The 24,530-nt window shown below is 38.8% G+C and overlaps 2 protein-coding genes across 2 annotated transcripts; one reads left to right on the forward strand and one right to left on the reverse strand.

Annotated features, from left to right (window-relative positions):
* Window positions 1–474: 474 nt before the first annotated feature.
* On the reverse strand, window positions 475–8,054 carry LOC120563554. Its single transcript, XM_039807782.1, has 5 exons — window positions 7,937–8,054; window positions 6,283–6,317; window positions 5,905–5,954; window positions 5,423–5,820; window positions 475–1,070 (listed from the first exon to the last, which is right to left on the reverse strand). Exons 2-5 carry the CDS (start codon window positions 6,306–6,308, stop codon window positions 939–941), a joined length of 606 nt encoding a protein of 201 aa, XP_039663716.1. The 5' UTR covers window positions 6,309–6,317; window positions 7,937–8,054; the 3' UTR covers window positions 475–938.
* A 15,128-nt stretch (window positions 8,055–23,182) lies between these two features.
* Window positions 23,183–24,138, forward strand: LOC120563556 (leukocyte cysteine proteinase inhibitor 1-like). The gene is made up of 3 exons (XM_039807785.1): window positions 23,183–23,329; window positions 23,413–23,514; window positions 23,831–24,138. Exons 1-3 carry the CDS (start codon window positions 23,258–23,260, stop codon window positions 23,948–23,950), a joined length of 294 nt encoding a protein of 97 aa, XP_039663719.1. The 5' UTR covers window positions 23,183–23,257; the 3' UTR covers window positions 23,951–24,138.
* The last annotated feature ends 392 nt before the right edge of the window (window positions 24,139–24,530 follow it).

Consider the following 24,530-nt stretch of genomic DNA (forward strand, 5'->3'; position numbering starts at 1 on the left):
ATTTAATATAGTATTATTATTAGTGAGGCTTGATGAATAAATGATGAGCAATATTCAACTTCCTACAGATGCTCTGATTTGTTGTAATATGACCTGTAGGGATGTAACTCTACACGGTGAACAGATATAAATGTGTCAATATAACAGCCAGTTGAGATACGAAATGAATGTGGATCCAGTTTCTAAATGTCCAAGAGTTTAATCTACTTTAGATTGACCTTGTTTGACTTCCGACGTCACTATGTCTTCTTATTTTATTTCTCTGAAGAGATTAGTTTCTATTCGTTTATTCAGTTGAAAACACTGGCGAGACAGCTTCATGAATGTTTTTTAATACATTATGAATTACGTTTTGATCCTGAATGTCTTCTACTGTTTTTGCTGATGGAGCTCCAGATAATGTAGAGAACTAACCTGAGCTAAGTTCTCTATTTATTGTTACCAATCAATGATTTGAGGGAGTCAGAGTAGAAGTGAGAATAAAATGTTTTATTAATAGTTCATCTTGCAAACAGAAAGATTTTCATAATGTGGAGGAGGATTGGACACACAAAGGAAACAATATAATAAATCTGGCCTGAATAATCTCTCTGAAACAAAAAGCTTTAACTTACTTAATGAACAAAAGAACCCTAAAACAACCTGGTGCATGTAGACCAGGAGTCTGCAGCCTTCAGCCCTCTCCACAGGCTCCCTGCAGCTTTCACAAACACTTATGTCATTTATTGTTGTTTAAGGCTTCAAGTTGGCTGGGGTGGATGACATTCAGTAAAGACGGGAAGGACTAAGCCTTTTATTAAACATCGGGCACACGCTCCCAGACACATTTCTTTAACATTTTTTTCATGGATAGTAAAGATATAGACCAAAGATCAAATGTACAGGGTACCTGAACCCTCACACCTTTTTATTTTCCTCCTAACAAATAGTGAAACAGCTCAGGCAGCAGCTTTGGCTGATTTGAGTTTCTCCAGGAGTTTGGACTTGTTTGCTGTCACCAGTTTAAGATGATCTGCTTCCAGCTTCTTTCCCACAGCACCCTTCCTCACTTTATCCCAGTCCTTCTCGGTCTAAACACCAAAGAAGAAAATATCAGAAAATCAGGTGATGAATCATCAGAGTCAACAAGCACAAAGCTCTGCTTGTTTCCAGCATCTTAACAGACCATTCTTTAATAACTTTTGAATCCTTATTACCCAACTAAACAAAATTAGATAAAAGCTTGTACACTAGATGCCTATCTGACAGTGCTATATTATTAGGAAACACTCAATTAACTTTCACTGTTATGCGGATGATACCCAATTATACCTATCAATCAAGCCAGATGAAACCAGTCAGTTAGCTAAACTTCAAGCATGCGTTAAAGATATAAAATCATGGATGACCTACAATTTTCTGATGTTAAGGTCAGACAAAACTGAGGTTATTGTGCTTGGCCCTAAATACCTCTGAACCTCATTATCTAAAGATATAGCTACTCTGGATGGCACCTAGCTCTGGGGAGCTTATTCCCCAGAGTCTTATTGTTTTCTTTTCGCCCAGCATGTTTCCTTGGATTAGGGTGCCCCTTAAATCATGGTTGCAGCCCGTGGTCCTGCTGTGCGCCCTACTATGCCCTGTTATGCCTGGTACACTCTGCAGTGCCCTGCTACTGTTTCTAGTCACTGATCCATTATCTTCATTGTGATTGTTATTGCCACTGTTTATTACACCCCCAACCGGCACCGTCAGACACCACCCATCAAGAGTTTGGGTCTTTCCAAGGTTTCTTCCTAAAAGTGAGTTTTTCCTTGCAATCAGGTTGGATACCCTTGGACATAGATTGAACTATGGACGTAGACACTAACAATGATAAAGTTTACGATCTAGAAAATTATATTGAACATGACTTGCTAACCCCTGAAGAAATTGTATGTAATTATTATACTGTACAACAATATAATGTTGAAATCAGGAAAGTGCTTGATGAAGCATTATCTATCATACACTTTAATAGTCGAAGTTTAAAGGGTAACTTAGTAAAAATAAAAGAACTACTTTGTCAGTTAGATACAAAATTTAAAGTGATTAATATAACTGAAAGTTGGTTGAAAGACTCTGATATCAATGACGTTCAGATTGAAGGATACAATATGTTTTATTTCAATAGAGTAAGTAAAAAGGGAGGGGGTGTGGCCCTCTACATTAATTATCATTTAAAATGTAAAATTATTGAACAAAAAACAATTGCTGTGGAAAGTGTGATGGAACTGTTTACTGTAGAATTAACAAATGAAATTGGTAAAAATATGTTGATTAGTTGTGTATATAGAGCACCAGGGTCTTGTGTTGAATTATTTACAGACCAAATCCTAGAGATGTTTGAAAAAATGTATAACAAATCATTAATTTTGTGTGGTGACTTCAATATAGATCTGGGAAACCCTAAAGCTTCAAGTGAATTTAAGAATTACATGAAAAGCACAGATCTATACCCAATGATAACTAAACCACCAAGGGTGACCACACGTGCAACCATTATTGAAAATATATTTACAAATGTACATGGTAAATTAATTAGTGGTATCTTTATGACAGATGTGAGTGATCATCTCCTTATATTCATGATTTATGAGAAAAAAATCGTATGATATTGTAGTACAAGATGAAATTACAACATTCACTCGAGATAAATCTAGTAAGGCTTTAGAGGCCTTCAGAGAAGATTTGAAGAAACAGAGTTGGGATAGGGTGTACACAGATAATGTAAATACTGCATATGAGGCTTTCATGGCAACATTAATTATATGATAAAAATTGTAAAATAACCAAAGCAAATTTATCGTGAAAAATAGTTAACAACACATGGATGACAAATGGACTGAAAAATGCCTGCAAGAAAAAAAATTATTTGTACCGATTGTTTCTAAAAGCAAGAACTAAAGATGCTGAAGATAGATATTAAAAATATAAAAACAAATTGGTTGGAATCATAAGAAAGCAAAAAAAGGATTACTACACTAAATTGTTAGACAAAAATAAAAATAGTACAAAAGACATATGGAGCATTATAAATTCTGTTATGCAAAAAGGCAAGGTAAAAACGAAATTTCCAAATACGTTTACAAGGAATAATGTTGACATTTGTAATAAAACTGAAATTGTAAATTAATTTAATAATTACTTTGTAAATATTGGCCCTACTTTGTCACAACAAATTTTAGATGGAGACATCAATGGTGGAACAGTACTAGATAATGTTAACAGTGTTTTTCTTGAAGGTGTACAAGCGAGTGATATATTGACAATTGTCCAGCAGTGTGCCAACAAAAAATCAAATGATTATACTGACATGAATATGAAATTGATAAAGCAAATTATAGATGTAATTATTGAGCCATTTACCTATATCTGTAATTTGTCATTTACTTCAGGGATATTTCCAGATTGTATGAAAATAGCCAAAGTAATTCCATTGTTTAAAAAAGGAAATAAATCTGAATTTTCTAATTACAGACCAATATCATTACTTCCACAGTTCTCTAAACTTCTGGAGAAGTTATTTGCGATTAGACTGAATACATTTCTAAATGAATCTAAGATTTTAAGTAATAGTCAATATGGGTTTCGTCCTAATCACTCAACTGCTACAGCAATTATGGAACTAACTGAAGAAATCACCAATGCTTTAGACAAAAAGCACTATTTAGGAAGCATTTTTGTGGATCTTCAAAAAGCGTTTGATACGCTGGACCACAAGATATTTTTGCATAAATTATAGAAATATGGTATCAGAGGTGTGGCACACCAATGGGTTACCAGTTATTTAAAAAAAAGAAGTCAGTTTGTTGAAATTGAAAACATAAAATCTAAAAATTGTAACATAACTTGCGGGGTACCACAAGGATCGGTCTTAGGACCTATCCTTTTTCTACTGTATGTAAATTACATTGTATCTGTGTCACAGTTACTTGGGTGCATTCTGTTTGCGGATGACACCACTTTATTCTATTCAGGAAAAAATATAAAAGATGTACTACAAATTGTAGAGAATGAATTTCAGAAAATTATGAAGTGGTTCAATGCCAATAGATTGTCCCTAAATATCAGCAAAACTAAATTTATGATATTTTGTAGTAAAAAGAAATATGTTGAAACATCATTGTTTATCAACGGATTAGAAATTGAAAGGGTAGATTAGATTAAGTTTCTAGGTATTACGATTCACGAACATTTGACATGGAAATCACATGTTGATAATATCAAAGTAAAGGTATCCCAAATAATAGCTGTGCTGCATAAAGTTAAAGATTTTCTAAATATGAATGCATTGTTTTTTTGTACAATTCACTGATTGTTCCATATCTGACCTATTGCATTGAAGTGTGGGGAAGTGCAAACAAAACATACATTAATCCAATCTTACTTTTACAGAAAAGAGTGATTAGAGTTACAAGTGGAAGTGGATACAGAGATCCAACTGATCCTTTATTCATACAACTAAAAACACTGAAAATTAATGAATTAGTAGAGTATAACCTTCTAAAAATCATGTATAAAGCCCATCTGGAAAGTTTACCAAACAATTTGCAAAATAGATTCACCAAGAGGTCAAGTAGATATGAACTAAAAGGTACTGAGGTTTTTACAAAACCCAGGTTCCAATCGGCTGTATAGGAAAAATGTGTCACAATCAAAGGAGTCAGTTTGTGGAACAGTCTTGATTGTAGAATTAAAACTTCAAAGTCCATCTATGTGTTTTAAGAAGTGTGTTAAATTATCAATGTTGCAGAAATATAATACTGCGGAGTAGCAGATCAACTTTATTGATGTATTTTGTGTTTTGATGTCTTAGAAAAAGAGACGGCTGCATGAGACAGCTGAAATGAATTGGAACTGTAAATGATATTGTGTTGATAGGGGGCATACATTATAAGTTTTCTTTCTGCTCCTTTTCATTCATGTTAAATGCTGTTGTTGCATTTGTTTTAAATGAATGAAATAAATAAAGGAAAAATGTCCCAGAAATGCTTGTTACTAACTTAGTTTTGGGGAGCTTATTCACCGGAGTCCTTATCTTTTCTTGCCCCACAGTTTTCCTTGGATTAGGGTGGCACCCTGGTCCTGCTCGACGCTCTGCTACTCCCTGCTATGCCCTGCTGTGCCCTGCTACACCATGAACTACTACATTTACTATTTTTAGTCATAGTTCTTTATCTTTTTTGTGACTATAATTGCCACTGTTAATCACACCCCCAACAGGCACCATCAGACACCGCCTACCAAGAGTAGTACTGGAATTGTTGGGTCTTTGTAAATTATAGAGTGTGGTCTAGACCTACTCTTTCTTTAAAACTTCTTGAGATAATTCTTATTATGATTTGATACTATAAATAACATTGAAATTGAAATTGAAATTGAATTAACTGTAACTTCTCACCATATCTTTGAAGGCCTCTCCTTTGTAGTAGCTCTGTGATGACGGATACATCAGTCCCTTCTCACTGAGCTTCTCCAGGCTCTCAGCCACCATGTGCAGCTCCTCTTCCTCTCCATCGAAGGCATACAGCTTTCTGTTCTCACAGGTCATCAGGACCAGCTGATCACACGGGCACGACGTCCCCTCCACTACTCCTAGAACCTCCATCTTTACTATCTTAGGAAGGTAGAATTTCCCCCACCCATTCAACTTGCCAACATTCCCTTTGTAAACGGTGTCTTCCAGGCCTCCTATCTTCAACCTGGCACCAGCTGGATTCTTTAAGGCGATGGTCTTGTGTCTGTTCTTGAACACAAAGTCTGAAACCCATTTCAGGTAATCTTTCAGGTAATCTGGCTCTGCAACCCATGGTGGACAAGAGGAATTAGGATGGAACATGTAAAACACTAACCATAGATAGTTTTATGATGTGTGTAGTCTACCTTTTACTTTGGTGCTTTCCTTAAGCAGAGCCAACAGCTGATCTGCTAACCTGAAAGGTAGAAAATGATTTAACACCAAAAGTGAGTTTACAAAAACAGAGAGCGTTTCTCGGGGATGTTATGGCACACTGAACTAATGAAATTAGAATTAGAATCAATTAGAAAACCAACTAAAATCAAATGGACTACACATGAATAAATGGATAAATAATATATTTAAATAAAGTCAATGAGTCCCACCATGTAACACTTTATCTGAAAGTTATTATTTAAATTAAATCAACCAGATTTGTCAATTATTAAGTATAACTTCAATACGTGTCTGTCATTCATTAATCATTTTATCTTCCCTGAACAGAATAGAAAACTGGTTCTTACTGGATGGCCACTCGACTTGTCGCCATTCTGGGTCTCTGTAGAAAACAAAATGTGTTCATTGTTAAACGTAGTAGTGGAAAAATACTTCAAACATTTACTCCAGTAATGAAAGTAATGAGATTACAATAGATTGAAATATTAATATTATCACAGTTTCTGGGCCTTTATTTTTTTATTGAAAGACAAAACACTAAAAACCCTTTTAAATTAAAAACACTGGGTGGTTTGACTTTAAACTCAGAACTCACAATCATCTTCTTAACCCTCCTGTTGTTCTCAGGTCAAATTTGACCCATTTCATAAAACCACATTGTCCAAAAAAATAACGTGGATGGCTCCCTACAACGCTCTTCACAAGTAAAAAATATGATCAGTTCACTACTTTCATTGAATTGGGGTGTTTTATTCAATTTGATAGCATTTGAAAAAAAACATTGATGACAGAAAGTTTTAATTTTAAATTTTGACCCAGATAAACCAAAAGTTGGTTCGAGGGACAGACAACACGAGGCTTAACAGAAGATTTGTTAAATGAAAGCCTTAAATTCAGATTTTTTGTTCTTTCATTTCATTTATTTTTATTTCGAACAAAACTAAAAATACATATACGTATACAGTATGTACCCATATATACACATACGTACATGCATACATACACATGCACATACATATACACACAAATACACATACACACATATACGTATACATACATTTACATACACACACATATATACATATATACACATATATACACACATGCATATATATATATGTATATATATAGATATAGATATATATATATATGTATATATATATATATATATATATATATATATATATACATACATACATACATACACCCATATACATATGTATACATATAGAATAAAAAGTGTGTAGCAACACTCAAAGGAAAAAGAACAATACCCACACAGTGTTTACAAATATTATAAAAAATACTATTACAATTTCTAATTTCAAAAAATTGTCCGAAAAGGAGCAGGATGAAGCCGAAGCTTATAATGTTTCCTACCCCTCATTCACTTTAACTTGTTTCTTTTTCATCATATATTTTTACAACAGGATAACCAATATACACAACAATACATCTCAACTTTTTCACAATCCAAACCTTTTGTTTTATTTATTTACATTTTATGTAAGTCAACAACCCAATTCCGTAATCCATCACCATAACAATCCTTACACTAACCCACCTTCACAATCATCTCTCTTCCTCTTCATATCCTTTTAATTAAGTGTTTTTATATAACTTTTTAAACTTTATTTTATTTGTACAATGTTTAAGCAACTATAATAAATGTAAAGTAGGCCTATACTATATATATCAGAGTTTAGTCCCTCGCGGCAGCCCTTTGTTGGACTGCTTACAGCTGCAACACTAATAAATGTGGCGTTGCAACAAAGAATCAGCAGAAACATCTTCCCTCTTCCTTATATCTCAAATCAAATTTTTCAGAAAGTTAAATTCTAACCAATGTTCAGTAAGTTACGTAAAAGGCACAAAAACAGAGCAAGAGTTCTTTTCAATAATGTTCCTACATTGTTTTAACAGAGATAGTTAAGACTGAAACTAATCCATTGAAAGGGTGAGAGAACTCCTCATCAGACCAGCTGAAATAAGATGTGTTACCTGAGCTGAAGAGTAGACTGAAGGCTTCACCGTCCTCACGGAGATATGACAACAGCAGCATGGCGACTCTTCCTCTCTGTGATGCCTTCAAGTGCTCTTCAGATTTTGCAGCATTTCCTTTCAGTCATCAGTTCAGGGGAAGCTGTGGAAATATTGACATCTGGTGGTAGAAAGCATCTCCTACAGGGAGAATAATGTCTATCTGCTGGTAGAAAGCATCTCCTACAGGGAGAATAAAGTCTATCTGCTGGTAGAAAGCATCTCCTACAGGGAGAATAAAGTCTATCTGCTGGTAGAAAACATCTCCTACAGGGAGAATAAAGTCTATCTGCTGCTAGAAATCATCTCCTACAGGGAGAATAAAGTCTATCTGCTGGTAGAAAACATCTCCTACAGGGAGAATAAAGTCTATCTGCTGGTAGAAAGTATCTCCTACAGAGAGAATAAAGTCTATCTGCTCTGTCTGTCTGTCTGTCTGTCTGTGTGTGTGTGTGTGTGTGTGTGTGTGTGTGTGTGTGTGTGTGTGTGTGTGTGTGTGTGTGTGTGTGTGTGTGTGTGTGTGTGTCCGTGACCAGTCTGAGTCAAGTCTGAAGTCAGCTGTGTGTGCGACTCAAGTGTGACTCTAGTCCGAGTCTCAGACTCCAGTCCCCCATCTCTGGTGTGTGTGTGTGTGTGTGTGTGTGTGTGTGTGTGGGGGCTTGTTTAACTATAATTGTGGGTTCCAAAAACCGGGAGTCCAGTATACTTGTGGGGTCCCGAAAGCTTTGTGGGGCCAAAATGCTGGACCCCCAAGTTTAAAGGGCTGTTTGAGGGTTAAGACTTGGTTTTAGGATTAGGGATAGAATTAGGTTATGCTTAAGGTTAGGGTAAGGGTTAAGGTTAAGGTTAGACATTTAGTTGTGATGGGTAAGGTTAGGGTAAGGGTTAAGGTTAGGCATCTAGTTGTGATGGTTAAGGTTAGGGTAAGGGTTAAGGTTAGGCATCTAGTTGTGATGGTTAAGGTTAGGGTAAGGGGCTAGGGAATGCATTATGTCAATAGCTATGTTTCCATCGACCTGTTTTTATCCGAATTAAGTGACATTGAATGAAAAATGCTGTCATGGAAACAGTAAAATCCGATTGAATTTCATGAATTTCGACTCAAAGAAAATATGTTCGATCTCATCGGATTTTCTCTTGATCGATATACGGCTTATGCGATAAACGCTGATGGAAACGTTATTTGCCGAATAAATAATGAATTGCGATTAAGTTTTAGGTCATTTTATGGTTGCAACCCCCAATAAAACGAAGAAGAAGAAATTTCAGTTCATTTCCGCCCAGTATTTCCGCTCTGTTTGCACACATGACAAGGGGGCAACAAAAACAGATGTAAGTGGACAAACGAGGAGACGAGATACTTTTTTAATTTAATTTACCAGAAAAATATAACAGCTTTTTTAGATAGCAAAAATCTAAGAAACGCCATCATTTATCAGGAGCTCGCGAAGGAAATGACCAACAAAGGTTGTGACAGGGGCATTCTAAAACGCTTAACGTGAAAAAGCTTAACGTGGTTTAATGTATCTAAACAACGATGATCATCACCAGATTTATCATGGTCATATCTTGTCATGAATACTTAAGCCTGTGAAAAAAACTAAATCGAAATCCAACGATTATAGAAGTTATCTCACGTTAATGTTTTCTTCATCAGTGGCCGTATGGCGAGGAAAAAGCTTAACGTGGTTTAATGTACCTAAACAATGATCAATCATCACCAAATTTCTCTCTCATATTACCCATCATAACCACGGAAAACTGTCAAATAATCCAACCCAATGTCCAATTATTATGGACGTTATCTGACATAAAGCGTTTCTGCTTCACGGCAGCGGAGCGGCTGGGGGTTGACTCTCCACGGTTCTCATTGGCTTTATGAGTCCTAATGTGAAAAAGCTTTAACATGGTTTAATGTATCTAAACAACGATCAATCATCACCAAAAAATCCTCTTCTATATTGCTCATCATAACCACTTAAAACGGTCAAATCTAACCCAATGTCCAAATATTATGGACGTTATCTGACACATTAACGTGAGATAACTTCTATAATCGTTGGATTTCGATTTAGTTATTTTGACAGGCTTAAGTGTTCACGACAAGATATGACCACGATACATCTGGTGATGACTGATCTTTGTTTAGATATTAAACCAGGTAAAGCTTTTTCACGTTAAGCGTTTTAGAATGTCCCTTACAACAAGCCGTGGGACGTCCTGCGGAGTAAATGGAAGGAGCTCAAACAGCGATACACGGCTCAAAAAAGAGAGTTGTCTCTCAGCAGTGCCGGAGGGAAAATAAAAAGCATGTTCCACCTTTTTGATGAGCTGGATCAGATCCTCGGCCAAAGGTCCATCGTAGCTTATAGCTTGGCTTCTAAGGCCGGTTACACACTGCACGCGTCTCGCGAGCGTGGCGTTTCTGTTGCGTCTCAGCTGCGTGTCAGCTGCGTGGATTTTTCTGCGTCCTACATACCAGAAGCGTGTCTGACGCGGCGCTGCTCCTGCTGCTAGGTAACAGGGAGGGCTGATCTCGGGACATAGTGCCGACAGATTCAAGCTCTGATAAATGGGTAAGTGGGCTGTCTGAACAACTTAGTGTAGCTGTAAAGAGCCGATATAGCCTATCTGATGTTGGACCGTCACTCAGAACACACACTACGTTGTTATAGTAGCCTATCCTACCCTTTATATATAGTAGCCTATCCTACCCTTTATATATAGTAGCCTATCCTACCCTTTATATATAGTAGCCTATCCTACCCTTTATATATAGTAGCCTATCCTACCCTTTATGTATAGTAGCCTATCCTACCCTTTATGTATAGTAGCCTATCCTACCCTTTATATATAGTAGCCTATCCTACCCTTTATATATAGTAGCCTATCCTACCCTTTATATATAGTAGCCTATCCTACCCTTTATATATAGTAGCCTATCCTACCCTTTAATATGTAGCCTATCCTACCCTTTATATATAGTAGCCTATCCACACCCTTTATGTATAGTAGCCTATCCCTACCCTTTATATAGTAGCCTATCCTACCCTTTTATATATTGTAGCCTATCTACCCTTTATATATTGTAGCCTATCCTACCCTTTATATATAGTAGCCTATCCTACCCTTTATATATAGTAGCCTATCCTACCCTTTATATATTGTAGCCTATCCTACCCTTTATATATAGTAGCCTATCCTACCCTTTATATATAGTAGCCTATCCTACCCTTTATATATAGTAGCCTATCCTACCCTTTATATATTGTAGCCTATCCTACTCTTTATATATTGTAGCCTATCCTACTCTTTATATATAGTAGCCTATCCTACCCTTTATATATAGTAGCCTATCCTACCCTTTATATATTGTAGCCTATCCTACTCTTTATATATTGTAGCCTATCCTACTCTTTATATATAGTAGCCTATCCTACCCTTTATATATTGTAGCCTATCCTACCCTTTATATATTGTAGCCTATCCTACTCTTTATATATTGTAGCCTATCCTACTCTTTATATATAGTAGCCTATCCTACCCTTTATACATAGTAGCCTATCCTACCCTTTATATATAGTAGCCTATCCTACCCTTTATATATTGTAGCCTATCCTACCCTTTATATATTGTAGCCTATCCTACTCTTTATATATTGTAGCCTATCCTACCCTTTATATATAGTAGCCTATCCTACCCTTTATATATAGTAGCCTATCCTACCCTTTATATATTGTAGCCTATCCTACTCTTTATATATAGTAGCCTATCCTACCCTTTATATATAGTAGCCTATCCTACCCTTTATATATTGTAGCCTATCCTACCCTTTATATATTGTAGCCTATCCTACCCTTTATATATAGTACCTACCATCCCCTTTATATATATAGCCTATCCTACCCTTTTATATAGTAGCTAATATATAGTAGCCTATCCCTACCACCACATATATAGTGCTATCCTACCCTTTATATATAGTACTATCCTACCCTTTATATATTAGCCTATCCCACCCTTTATAGTAGTATCTACCCTTTATATATTGTACTTCCTCCTTTTGTATATATTACTCACCCTTTATAGTAGCCTATCCTACCCTTTATATATAGTAGCTATCCCCCCTTTATATATGTAGCTATCCCACCTTTATAGTGTATCCTACCCTTCTTTATATATAGTAGCTATCCTATCTTTTATATATTGTAGCCTATCCCACTTTTATATATAGTAGCCTATCCTACCCCTTTATATATAGTAGCCTATCCTACTCCCCTTTTATATATTGTAGCCTATCCTACTTTTTTATATATAGTAGCCTATCCCACCCTTTATATATAGTAGCCCATCCTACTTTTATATATTGTAGCCTATCCTACCCCTTTTATATATATTGTAGCCTATCCTACCCTCTTTATATATTGTAGCCTATCCTACTTTTATATATAGTAGCCTATCCTACCCTTTATATATATTGTAGCCTATCCTACCCTTTTATATATTGTAGCCTATCCTACCCCTTTTATATATTGTAGCCTATCCTACTTTTATATATAGTAGCCTATCCTACCCTTTATATATTGTAGCCTATCCTAACTTTTTATATATATTGTAGCCTATCCTACTTCTTTTATATATTGTAGCCTATCCTACTCTTTTATATATTGTAGCCTATCCTACTCTTTTATATATAGTAGCCTATCCCCCACTTTTTATATATTGTAGCCTATCCTACCCTTTTATATATTGTAGCCTATCCTACTTCCTTTATATATAGTAGCCTATCCTACCCTTTATGTATAGTAGCCTATCCTACCCTTTATATATATGTAGCCTATCCTACCCTTTTATATATATTGTAGCCTATCCCACTCTTTATATATAGTAGCCTATCCTACCCCTTTTATATAGTAGCCTATCCTACCCCTTTATATATAGTAGCCTATCCCACCCCTTTATATATTGTAGCCTATCCTACTTTTATATAGTAGCCTATCCTACCCTTTATATATAGTAGCCTATCCTACCCCTTTATGTATAGTAGCCTATCCTACCCTTTATATATTGTAGCCTATCCTACTCTTTATATATAGTAGCCTATCCTACCCTTTATATATAGTAGCCTATCCTACCCTTTATATATTGTAGCCTATCCTACTCTTTATATATAGTAGCCTATCCTACCCTTTATATATAGTAGCCTATCCTACTCTTTATATATTGTAGCCTATCCTACCCTTTATATATTGTAGCCTATCCTACCCTTTATATATTGTAGCCTATCCTACTCTTTATATATAGTAGCCTATCCTACCCTTTATATATAGTAGCCTATCCTACCCTTTTATGTATAGTAGCCTATCCTACCCTTATATATATGTAGCCTATCCTACCCCTTTATATATTGTAGCCTATCCTACTCTTTTATATATAGTAGCCTATCCTACCCCTTTATGTATAGTAGCCTATCCCACCCTTTATATATAGTAGCCTATCCTACCCTTTATATATATTGTAGCCTATTCTACCTTTATATATAGTAGCCTATCCTACCCTTTATATATTGTAGCCTATCCTACCTTTTATATATATAGTAGCCTATCCTACCCTTTATATAATAGTAGCCTATCCTAACCTTTTATGTATAGTAGCCTATCCTACTTTTTTATATATTGTAGCCTATCCTACCCTTTATATATTGTAGCCTATCCTACTCTTTATATATAGTAGCCTATCCTACCCTTTATATATTGTAGCCTATCCTACTCTTTATATATAGTAGCCTATCCTACCCTTTATATATTGTAGCCTATCCTACCCTTTATATATAGTAGCCTATCCTACCCTTTATATATTGTAGCCTATCCTACCCTTTATATATTGTAGCCTATCCTACTCTTTATATATAGTAGCCTATCCTACCCTTTATATATAGTAGCCTATCCTACCCTTTATATATAGTAGCCTATCCTACCCTTTATGTATAGTAGCCTATCCTACCCTTTATGTATAGTAGCCTATCCTACCCTTTATGTTTAGTAGCCTATCCTACCCTTTATATATAGTAGCCTATCCTACCCTTTATATATAGCCTACTGATTTGATTAAAGCAAGACAACATCGGCAGTATTGACTGCAAAATATGTTACAGAATATTTAGTTCTGTATGACTGTGCAATATTTCAATATATCTACATTGATGTCAAAACCTAGACTTTCAAACATCAATATGTCATTTATTAATATGTATTTGTGTCTAAATGACATAAAAACATATTTTCCTATTCTATTTTGCCTGGAAACGCTTCCAACACGCTCGCGTCTCGCGTGAAAAATAGGCGTCGGTTCCATTTAGGGTTCTATTTCTAAATATAAACGGACACGCCACGCAGCTGAAACGCTCGCGTGACGCTTCCAGTGTGTAACCGGCCTTATATTAACAACAACAACTACTTCTGTCTAGCAAAACTTAGTTCGCAAAAGTTTGCTTGAATCTTGTGCGATTCAGTGCAAAAATGAATGGAAAAACCTTAAAATGTTCAAATCAATTCGATATACCAATTTAATCGCAAAACAGCATGTGACGTCATTACGCAACAGGTTTGTATTCGCTTCAAAGCCGTTGGATGGAAACACACTTCCACACTCAGCTTTATTCACGAGTTTTTTTACCAAACTTCAGATAATTCGATTGACAAGTGGATGGAGACTTAGCTAATGACGGGTCCCCACAAAAATAGTGCCACAAACCTGTTTATGTGTGTGTGTGTGTGTGTGTGTGTGTGTGTGTGTGTGTGTGTGTGTGTGTGTGTGTGTGTGTGTGTGATTGATTGATTGATTGATTGATTGATTGATTGATTGATTGATTTTATTTGGCCACTTAAATATAAAAATATGAAACAGTACTCTGTGTCACACAATAAAGCCCAAGACTTATTTCCATTGTGTACCAAATCCATAGAACCGTGTAATGCCCCATCAGAGAGTTTTCTGACTGTATTTCTCTTCCCTCCAACAGGTAGACTACCTAGAACCAGAACCCTGCTAAGAGATACTAGTAGTAACGTGAAGTCAGACTTGAGTTCATAGCTGTAACAAGCAGAGACCTTTCATTTGATCGTAGCTGAAAATATCGTTTAGCTTTTGTGATTAAAATAGTAATGTGTAAACATGTTATAATGTGTGAATATGTTTGGTGGAGCTCTGCTTGTAGCTCCTGCTGATGTCCACCAGAGGGCGCCATGACGTCACTAACAGCTCAGAGATGAAAACAAACATGGGAATTTGGCTTACTTTGATTGTTCTTTATTTTGGTATTTCTCTCTAAAATAACAAATGACAACATTAACAATAATCCGTAACATTATAATTCATCATGTCATTGTTTTTAACAGTTAAAATAACTTTTAACTGAAGTTTAATCTCCCGTTCATCACTGCTGGTGGTTATATAATGGTACTGCTCCTCTGATCTCTGTTGTCAGAGTCTTTCTGCTTCTACAGGAGGTTTGAAGTCTCTTACATTAGCAGACTGAATGTTGATATGTATTTGGCTAAAGCAGCAGCCACAGCACTGAGAGCTTTCAGCTGATGGGATTTTGAAGACAGCAGAGGCCTGTACTACGAATCCAGATCAACATGCCCTGGATTTCCTTCAGTTCCCTGGCTTCACCTAACCTAACAAACACGGTCCTGCATAATCTGTGTCACGACGGTGGTTATCAGAGAATAAAGTCTATCTGCTGGTAGAAAACATCTCCTACAGGGAGAATAAAGTCTATCTGCTGGTAGAAAACATCTCCTACAGGGAGAATAAAGTCTATCTGCTGGTAGAAAACATCTCCTACAGGGAGAATAAAGTCTATCTGCTGGTAGAAAACATCTCCTACAGGGAGAATAAAGTCTATCTGCTGGTAGAAAGTATCTCCTACAGGGAGAATAAAGTCTATCTGCTGGTAGAAAACATCTCCTACAGGGAGAATAAAGTCTATCTGCTGGTAGAAAACATCTCCTACAGGGAGAATAAAGTCTATCTGCTGGTAGAAAACATCTCCTACAGGGAGAATAAAGTCTATCTGCTGGTAGAAAACATCTCCTACAGGGAGAATAAAGTCTATCTGCTGGTAGAAAGTATCTCCTACAGGAGAATAAAGTTACCATTTGCGGTAGAAAGCATCTCCTACAGGGAGAGAATAAAGTCTATCTGCTGGTAGAAAGCATCTCCTACAGGGAGAATAAAGTCTATCGTGAAATATCTCCTACAGGAGGATAATGTCTACTCTGGTAGTATTCTTCTTCTTGTATGTATAAAATGTATCTGGTTGTGTATGGAAAGTATCTTTTTATTTTGTGTGTGTGTGTGTGTGTGTGTGTGTGTGTGTGTGTGTGTGTGTGTGTGTGTGTGTGTGTGTTTATGTGTGTGTGTTGTGTGTGTGTGTGTGTGTGTCTCTGTTTATGTGTGTGTGTGTGTGTCTCTGTTTTTTTGTGTGTGTGTGTGTGTGTGTGTGTTACTCTGTGTGTGTGTGTGTGTGTGTGTGTCTGTCTCTGTGTGTGTGTTACTCGGTGTGTGTGTGTGTGTGTGTGTCTCTTTGTGAGTGTGTGTGTGTGTGTGTGTGTGTGTGTGTGTGTTTATGTGTGTGTGCAGTCAAACCATGGCAGGTCTGTGTGTGTGTGTGTGTGTGTTTGTGTGTGCTGTCTGTGTGTGTGTCTGTGTGTGTGTGTGTGTGTGTGTGTGTTTGTGTGTGTGTCTGTGTGTGTGTCTGTCTGTGTGTGTGTGTGTGTGTTTTTCTGTGTGTGTGTCTGTCTGTGTGTGTGTGTGTGTGTGTGTGAGCATGCCAAAACTGTTGAAATTTACAGCTATATTTTGATTTCTTTGCGAGAACACCACCTTCACCTTCATTTTTATCGGCTCGCTTTCGGGTCTGAACTTTCCGCGAAGCAGAGATCATTGAGGGTTATAGGTTGCCAGGTTGAGGGTTATAGGTTGCCAGGTTGAGGGTTATAGGTTGCCAGGTTGAGGGTTATAGGTTGCCAGGTTGAGGGTTATAGGTTGCCAGGTTGAGGGTTATAGGTTGCCAGGTTGAGGGTTATAGGTTGCCATGTTGAGGGTTATAGGTCGCCAGGTTGAGGCCAGGCCATGTTGAGGGTTATAGGTTGCCAGGTTGAGGATTATAGGTTGCCAGGTTGGAGGTTACAGGTTGCCAGGTTGAGGGTTACAGGTTGCCAGGTGAGGGTTATAGGTTGCCAGGTTGAGGTTTTAGGTTGCCGTGTTGAGGGTTACAGGCTGCCAGGTTGAGGGTTATAGGTCTGCCAGGTTGAGGGTTACAGGTTGCCAGGTTGAGGGTTATAGGTTGCCAGGTTGCCAGGTTGAGGGTTATAGGTTGCCAGGTTGAGGGTTACAGGCTGCCGGTTTGAGGGTTACAGGTTGCCAGGTTGAGGTTATTGCAAGTTGCCAGTTGAGGGTTGTAGGTTGCCAGGTTGAGGGTTACAGGTTGCCAGGTTGAGGCTTAGAAGGTTGCCAGGTTGAGGGTTACAGGGTGCCAGGTTGAGGGTTATAGGTTGCCGGTTTGAGGGTTACAGGTTGCCAGGTTGAGGGTTACAGGTTGCCAGGTTGAGGGTTGCAGGTTGCCAGGGTTGCCGTTGAGGTTATAGGTTGCCAGGTTGAGGGTTACAGGTTGCTGGGTTGAGGGTTACAGGTTGCCGGGTTGAGGGTTATAGGTTGCCAGGTTGAGGGTTACAGGTTGCGCAGGTTGAGGTTATTAGGTTGCCAGGTTGAGGGTTATAGGTTGCCAGGTTGAGGGTTACAGGTTGCCAGGTTGAGGGTTATAGGTTGCCAGGTTGAGGGTTACAGGTTGCCAGGTTGAGGTTACAGGTTGCCAGGTTGCCAGGTTGAGGGTTATAGGTTGCCAGGTTGAGGGTTACAGGTTGCCAGGTTGAGGGTTACAGGTTGCCAGGTTGAGGGTTACAGGTTGCCAGGTTGAGGGTTATAGGTTGCCAGGTTGAGGGTTACAGGTTGCCAGGTTAAGGTGACTAACGGGTTGAACATTGTATATGGTGGATTGTGTGAATAGGGTGCGTTTCATACAAGATCTGGCAACTAGTCAACATTAGTCAAACATATTGGTGTGATTATTGATAAAGGAGTTTGGGCCGTGCTGCAAATTACAGGAGTTTGTCAGTACCCGATCCGTTCCACCTGCACAATCCGTTCTGCGCATGTGCAAGATGACACGTATGCCATGACGTAGGCGTAGATGATAAAGCTGCGTTCATTCCACCACCACCTTGGAATAACGGCACCAGAAACCAGCTGCAGAAACAACGTAACCAGTGGGGCGGTGCCTGTTATTTCGAGGTGGCGTGAACGCAGCATTATCATCTGCGCCTACGTCATGGCATACGTGTCATCTTGCACATGCGCAGAACGGATTGTGCAGGTGGAACGGATCGGGTACTGACAGAGTTCCCGGGAGAAATAAGAAACCGGGAGGGGTCCAGGAGACAGAAAACGTGAGAAACCCGGGAAAAAGGGGAGTGTTGGCAGCTATGGTGTGTGTGTGTTTTGTTTGATGTGTGTGTGTGTGTGAGTGTGTGTGTGTGTGTGTGTGTGTGTGTGTGTGTGTGTGTGTGTGTGTGTGTGTGTGTGTGTATGTGTGTGTGTGTGTGTGTGTGGTGCTTCTGTGTGTATGCAGATGAACCATGGCAGGTCCGCGTGTGTGAGAGTGTGTGTGTGTGTGTCTGTCTGTCTGTCTGTCTGTGTATGTGTGTGCGTGCGTGTGTGTTTGTCTGTGTGTGTGTTTGTGTGTGAGTGTTTGTGTGTGTTTGTGTGTGTGTTTGTGTGTGTGTGTGTTGTGTGTGAGTGTGTCTGTGTGTTTGTGTGTTTGTGTCTGTGTGTGTGTGAGTGTTTGTGTGTGTGTGTGTGTTTGTGTGTTTGTGTCTGTGTGTGTGTGTGAGTGTTTGTGTGTGTATGTGTGTGTGAGTGTGTGTGTGTGTGTCTGTGTGTTTGTGTGTTGGTGTGTCTGTGTGTGTGTGTGTGTGTGTGTGTGTGTGTGTGTGTGTTTGTGTGTATAAAGGCTGCAGTCTCATGTTAAAATCTTCTGCTTCTTTATTCTGAAATGATTTAACATTGGTTTTGAATGTTTTAACGCTGAGAGATGAAGAGATTTGGTGGAATGCACTTAGATCAAAGCTTTAAAATGATTCATATTTCTTTTTCCTGTTTGCTCACAATGTCCTTTAATCCCAAATAAATATTCTGCCACTATCCTATAGCCTGGTTGACACCAGACCCTCCTCAGCTGTAACTGAGAAGGGTCTGGGAAAGGTTCATTGACAGTTCATTTCCAAAGGGGCGTCACCAACGGATGCCACTCAAATGCCTCTGGGCTCATTGGATAGTCCTTCAACCAATCAGACCAATGATCCAGGTGACGCTTTTCACATCCAATATCCAACAAAAAAAATGTGATTGTGGTTTTTGGTTCCCTCCACACCCATAGACAGTACATAAGAAGTCCACGCCCTGCTGTCTCCCTGCAGGTGATGGTTTGGTGTGGTCCCTCCACGCCCTGCTGTCTCCCTGCAGGTGATGGTTTGGTGTGGTCCCTCCACGCCCTGCTGTCTCCCTGCAGGTGATGGTTTGGTGTGGTCCCTCCACGCCCTACTGTCTCCCTGCAGGTGATGGTTTGGTGTGGTCCCTCCACGCCCTACTGTCTCCCTGCAGGTGTTCATATTGTAAACTTGTTATCTTCTGACCACACGCTGAAGAATGTCCAAACAGCTGACATGTTGCAGGTTAACTCACCAGGTTCCTACATGTGGGAGAATAGTGCGGACACACGCTTCACACGGCGAGCACTGCAGGTACGCGCCACACACGGCGGAGAAGTTGAGAGAAAGGAGAAAGAGACCGTGCTGTGGCGTGTGTGCGTGCGTCCTTGAGAACTGTAACTCGTATAACTTATGGTGTCAGTTAATTGTAACGTTGACCGCCATGAAATCGCCATATGTCAGACTGACCTGCAGCTCGCCGGTCATGGCCGTCATGTTGAATGTAAACAAAAAGCTGCTCGCTGTTGCTGCGCTATCCTCGTCTGCGTAAAGCCCGCCTCAACGGTTGTGATTGGTGTAAAGCCCGCCTCAGCGGTTGTGATTGGTGTAAAGCCCGCCTCAACGGTTGTGATTGGTGTAAAGCCCGCCTCAACGGTTGTGATTGGTGTAAAGCCCGCCTCAACGGTTGTGATTGGTGTAAAGCCCTCCTCAACGGTTGTGATTGGTGTAGAGCCCGCCTCAACGGTTGTGATTGGTGTAAAGCCCGCCTCAACGGTTGTGATTGGTGTAAAGCCCGCCTCAACGGTTGTGATTGGTGTAGAGCCCTCCTCAACGGTTGTGATTGGTGTAAAGCCCGCCTCAACGGTTGTGATTGGTGTAGAGCCCGCCCGAAGATGTTCACAACACTTTGTGTAGAGAAGCAGACAGGTGATTGGGACAGGGGAAGTAAGGACTGTTTTAGGCCAAAAATGTTGTTGCTAAAATCATATTTGTCATATCTTGAATAAAAATGATTTAGTTCTTGGGCCAGGGATATATCTGAGGTAAAGCCTTCCAGTGCCACCCTTTTTTTTTGTTTTGTCATTTAGACCCACCATTGTTTTAATACTGTCCCATGCTGAGCCTAAGAGGTTATTACTAAGTTTGTGTTCCACTTTGAGTTTATAGTCCCATTTAGCCCTTTTAATTTCAAGTTTAATCTCCTTTGAATGCTGTATAATTCCTGAAAATTATTTTGTCTGAATGCTAGCTTTTTCTTTTTCAACAAATCTTTAAGTTGTTTTCTCACCCATGGCTTGTTATTTGGGTATATTTTGACAACTTTTTTAGGAATTACCGTGTCCTCACAATATGCAACCCATGAGCTGCCCACTTCAGTCAGTTCATCTGTGTCCCGTGAAGATTGGACAAACTCCTCCCATAAGGTGCAGTCCAGGCAGCCTTGCAGGGCCAGCATAGCCTCCTCAGACCAGACCTTCACTTGCCTGGTATCTACTTTCCCCCTCTGTAGGCAAGTGCGGTACGCTGGTATAAGATGCACACAGTTGTGATCGGCAGAACCCAGGGGAGGGAGAGGGACAGATTTATAGGCACCTTTGTTAGAGCCATAACACTGATCAAGAATCTTCCCATTTCGAGTTGGACAGGACACATATTTATAAAAACATTTTAAAATTTTGTCCAAGTGACAGTGATTGAAGTCACCTAAAATTAGATTTGGGGCATCGGGGGATAGTGCCTGTAGTTTCTGGACAGTGCTATGGATTAATTCTAGGGCAGTGCTTTCATTGGCCTTTGGGTGAATGTAAACAACAGCTACAAAAATCTGCGGGAATTCTCTGGGCAAATAGAAGGGGCGCAAGGAGACTGAGAGCAGTTCAATGTCTTTTGTACACAGCTTTTCTCTCACTAGTGTTGTTTTACACCAGCGCTCATTCATGTAGAGGCAAACCCCGCCCCCTCGCGACTTTCCAGTGCTCGCTGCAACCCGGTCCATACGAAAAGGAGCACTGAACCCCTCCAATGCAATGCCAGCATCCGAGTCAGCTTCTCCCAGCCAGGTTTCTGTCAGAGCCAGGATACAAGCTTCTTTGAATTCATGTTGGTACTTGACATGGTCCTTCAGTTCATCCGACTTGTTTCGGAGGGACTGAGTACAATAATTATACATAAATCATAGAGAGGAGGGAGGGGTGAGCTAGTCTTTGTTTTGATTGAAAATACTTTGAACGTCAACAAGAAGTAACGTCAGCCAACATCGCTTAGAGCACCTTTAAATTCCTGCCAACAACACATATTAGTCCTCAGCAGGTTTCTACAGAATTGAACACACCCTTTCTCACAGTTATTAAAAGTTGCACAATAACTGATTATTATCAAACTAGTATCCTGTCTTTACTTGCTGTATTTCTTGATGTTAAAATATGAAACAGTGCATTACAACCTGGTTGTTATGGTCCAGGTCTCTATAAGTGAAGTTAAAGGTTAGTTTCTATGACTGATGGGAACAACTATCTCTGAAATTGCTCCAGTATTCAATTCAACTTTATTGATAGTGTCAAATCCCAGCAGGAGTTATTTTTGGGCCCTTTCCAGATAGAGGAGGTCTTGACCACACAAGTCAATGCAGCCAGCACATTAAAATCCCAAATATTAAAGCTGATGCTTTGACTCTGCTGAACAACAACAGACCAAAGGTTGATCTTCTGGATCATCAGGTCTGATACCAGGAAAGACACATGAAGAAAGTTCATGCTGTCATTATGAAATTATTCATTGTTAATTAATTGTGATAAACGCTGATAGGATTAGACTGAATTTTCTGAAAGTGTGTTTGTGTGTGTGTGTGTGTGTGTGTGTGTGTGTATGAGTGTGGGTGTTCAAGTTAGGCTGTTATTTTAAAATAATAATACAATGTTCTTAAACTCCAGCCAAGATCACTATCAATCTTTTGCAGGTGTGGTTTCGACAGAAGTGAACACGCCCTTTCCCACGGTTTTTAGAACTTGCACAAGAACTGATTTTAAAGGTTAGTTTAGTCTTTTTCAACCTGGAGCCTATGTATTCAATTCAATTTTATTTATAGTGTCAAAGTCATTGTTGAATTAATTAGAAATTTGTGATAAACAATGCTAGGATTAGACTGTACTGAAAGGGTTGTGTGTGTGTGTGTGTGTGTGTGTGTGTGTGTGTGTGTGTGTGTGTGTGTGTGTGTGTGTGTGTGTGAGTATGTGTGTGTGTTTTTTGTGTGTGTCTGTGTGTGTGTGTTACCTTAGTAAAATTACTTTACTGAACTGATTGTTCATTTGTGTAACCATCTACATAAGACTTAGACATTGTTTATATGAATTAAATGTTAATGAAACATACACTGTTAATGTTTTAGTTCAGGTCAACACTCTTAATGCTGCATCATCATTTCACATCAAAACATTAATTTTTTGAATTTTAGTTCTGTACAACAATGAAAATCTGAATGATAAGATTTGAAACATCCTTTTGTTGAAAATCCTCAAACAGAATTTGGAAAGGAATTCATAAGAGGAACAAAAGGGTTGTTGTTACTCATACAGCTCCTCCCAACATGCAGGGGAACCACCTGTCAGGTGGAGCTCTCTGGGGGTGGGGGGGTTACTCTCTATAAATACATGCTTACTGTATGTGATAAACAGTTGACACAAGAACAAGCAGACAGTTGACTTCTCTGTTAACTTCAACAGACCTCGACACAATGGCAACCATAGTCGGAGGATACAATCCGATAATAGACGCCACTAAGGAAACTCAGGATCTTTGTCATCAGGTGAGCTTCTCTCTACCTTCATTCTTCACAACCTCCACACCCAAGGTCTGAATTTACATCAGATTTATTTCCTTCATACACAGGTGAAGCACCAGGTGGAGAAAAAGACAGGAGCAAATTATAAGGAATTCAAAGCAGTTAAATACAGGAGTCAACCTGTGGCAGGAACCAACTTCGTTATCAAGGTAAATAGATATGTCTTTAATAAACAGGTTGAATTATTAGTCAGATGCTGTTGAACCATGGCAGGTGTTAGAGTGTGTGTGTGTGTGTGTGTGTGTGTGTGTGTGTGTGTGTGTGTGTGTGTGTGTGTGTGTGTGTGTGTGTGTGTGTGTGTGTGTGTGCAGTTGAACATGGAAGATCTGTGTGTGTGTGTGTGTGTGTGTGTGTGTGTGTGTGTGTGTGTCTGTGTGTGTTAACCACACTCTCACTGCTCAACAACACCAGATCAACATGAATCCATGTGTTTAGACGTCTAATTTCCCTCTGTTGTTCTTACAGGTTCATGTTGGAGGAGCGAACTACATTCATCTGGAGGTCTTCCAAGCTCTTCCGTGTAACGGAGGAAAGGTGTCGCTGACTAATGTAAAGAGTCATCAGACCAAAGACAGCCCCCTCTAACCTATTGACCAATCCCAGAACCAGGTTCAACAGAAAAATATTTAAAGGCTGCAGTCTCATGTTAAAATCTTCTGCTTCTTTATTCTGAAATGATATAACATTGATTTTGAATGTTTTAACGCTGAGAGATGAAGAGATTTGGTGGAATGCAATATCCTTTAATCCCAAATAAATATTCTGCCACTATCCTACAGTGTTTGGGACTTATTTAAACTTCTATACATACAATTATGGTTTCTTTCAACCTAAATGCCCCAAAATAACATGAATGATTTTATACAATGTTCTAAAATGAATTAATTTTAGGTGTTTTATTTAATTTTATAGAATACATTTTCTTCCCAGATCACAGATGTGATTATTTATTGCCATTACAAATAATAAAATGGTTTCATAACCGTATCCTGACTAAATCTGCTGAAGTATAATAATATATAATAATAATAATAATCCATCAACAAACCTTCCTCTGATTTTAATTAGGCAAAATACTTCATAACTTACTTCTTCTTTCACTCAAACATCTGATCATATGTCATAATAAATGAGGTCTTAAGCTTCACGGCGCGCATGATCAGCA

This window comes from Perca fluviatilis, chromosome 8, assembly GCF_010015445.1.
Source record: "Perca fluviatilis chromosome 8, GENO_Pfluv_1.0, whole genome shotgun sequence".
Lineage (NCBI taxonomy): Eukaryota > Metazoa > Chordata > Actinopteri > Perciformes > Percidae > Perca > Perca fluviatilis.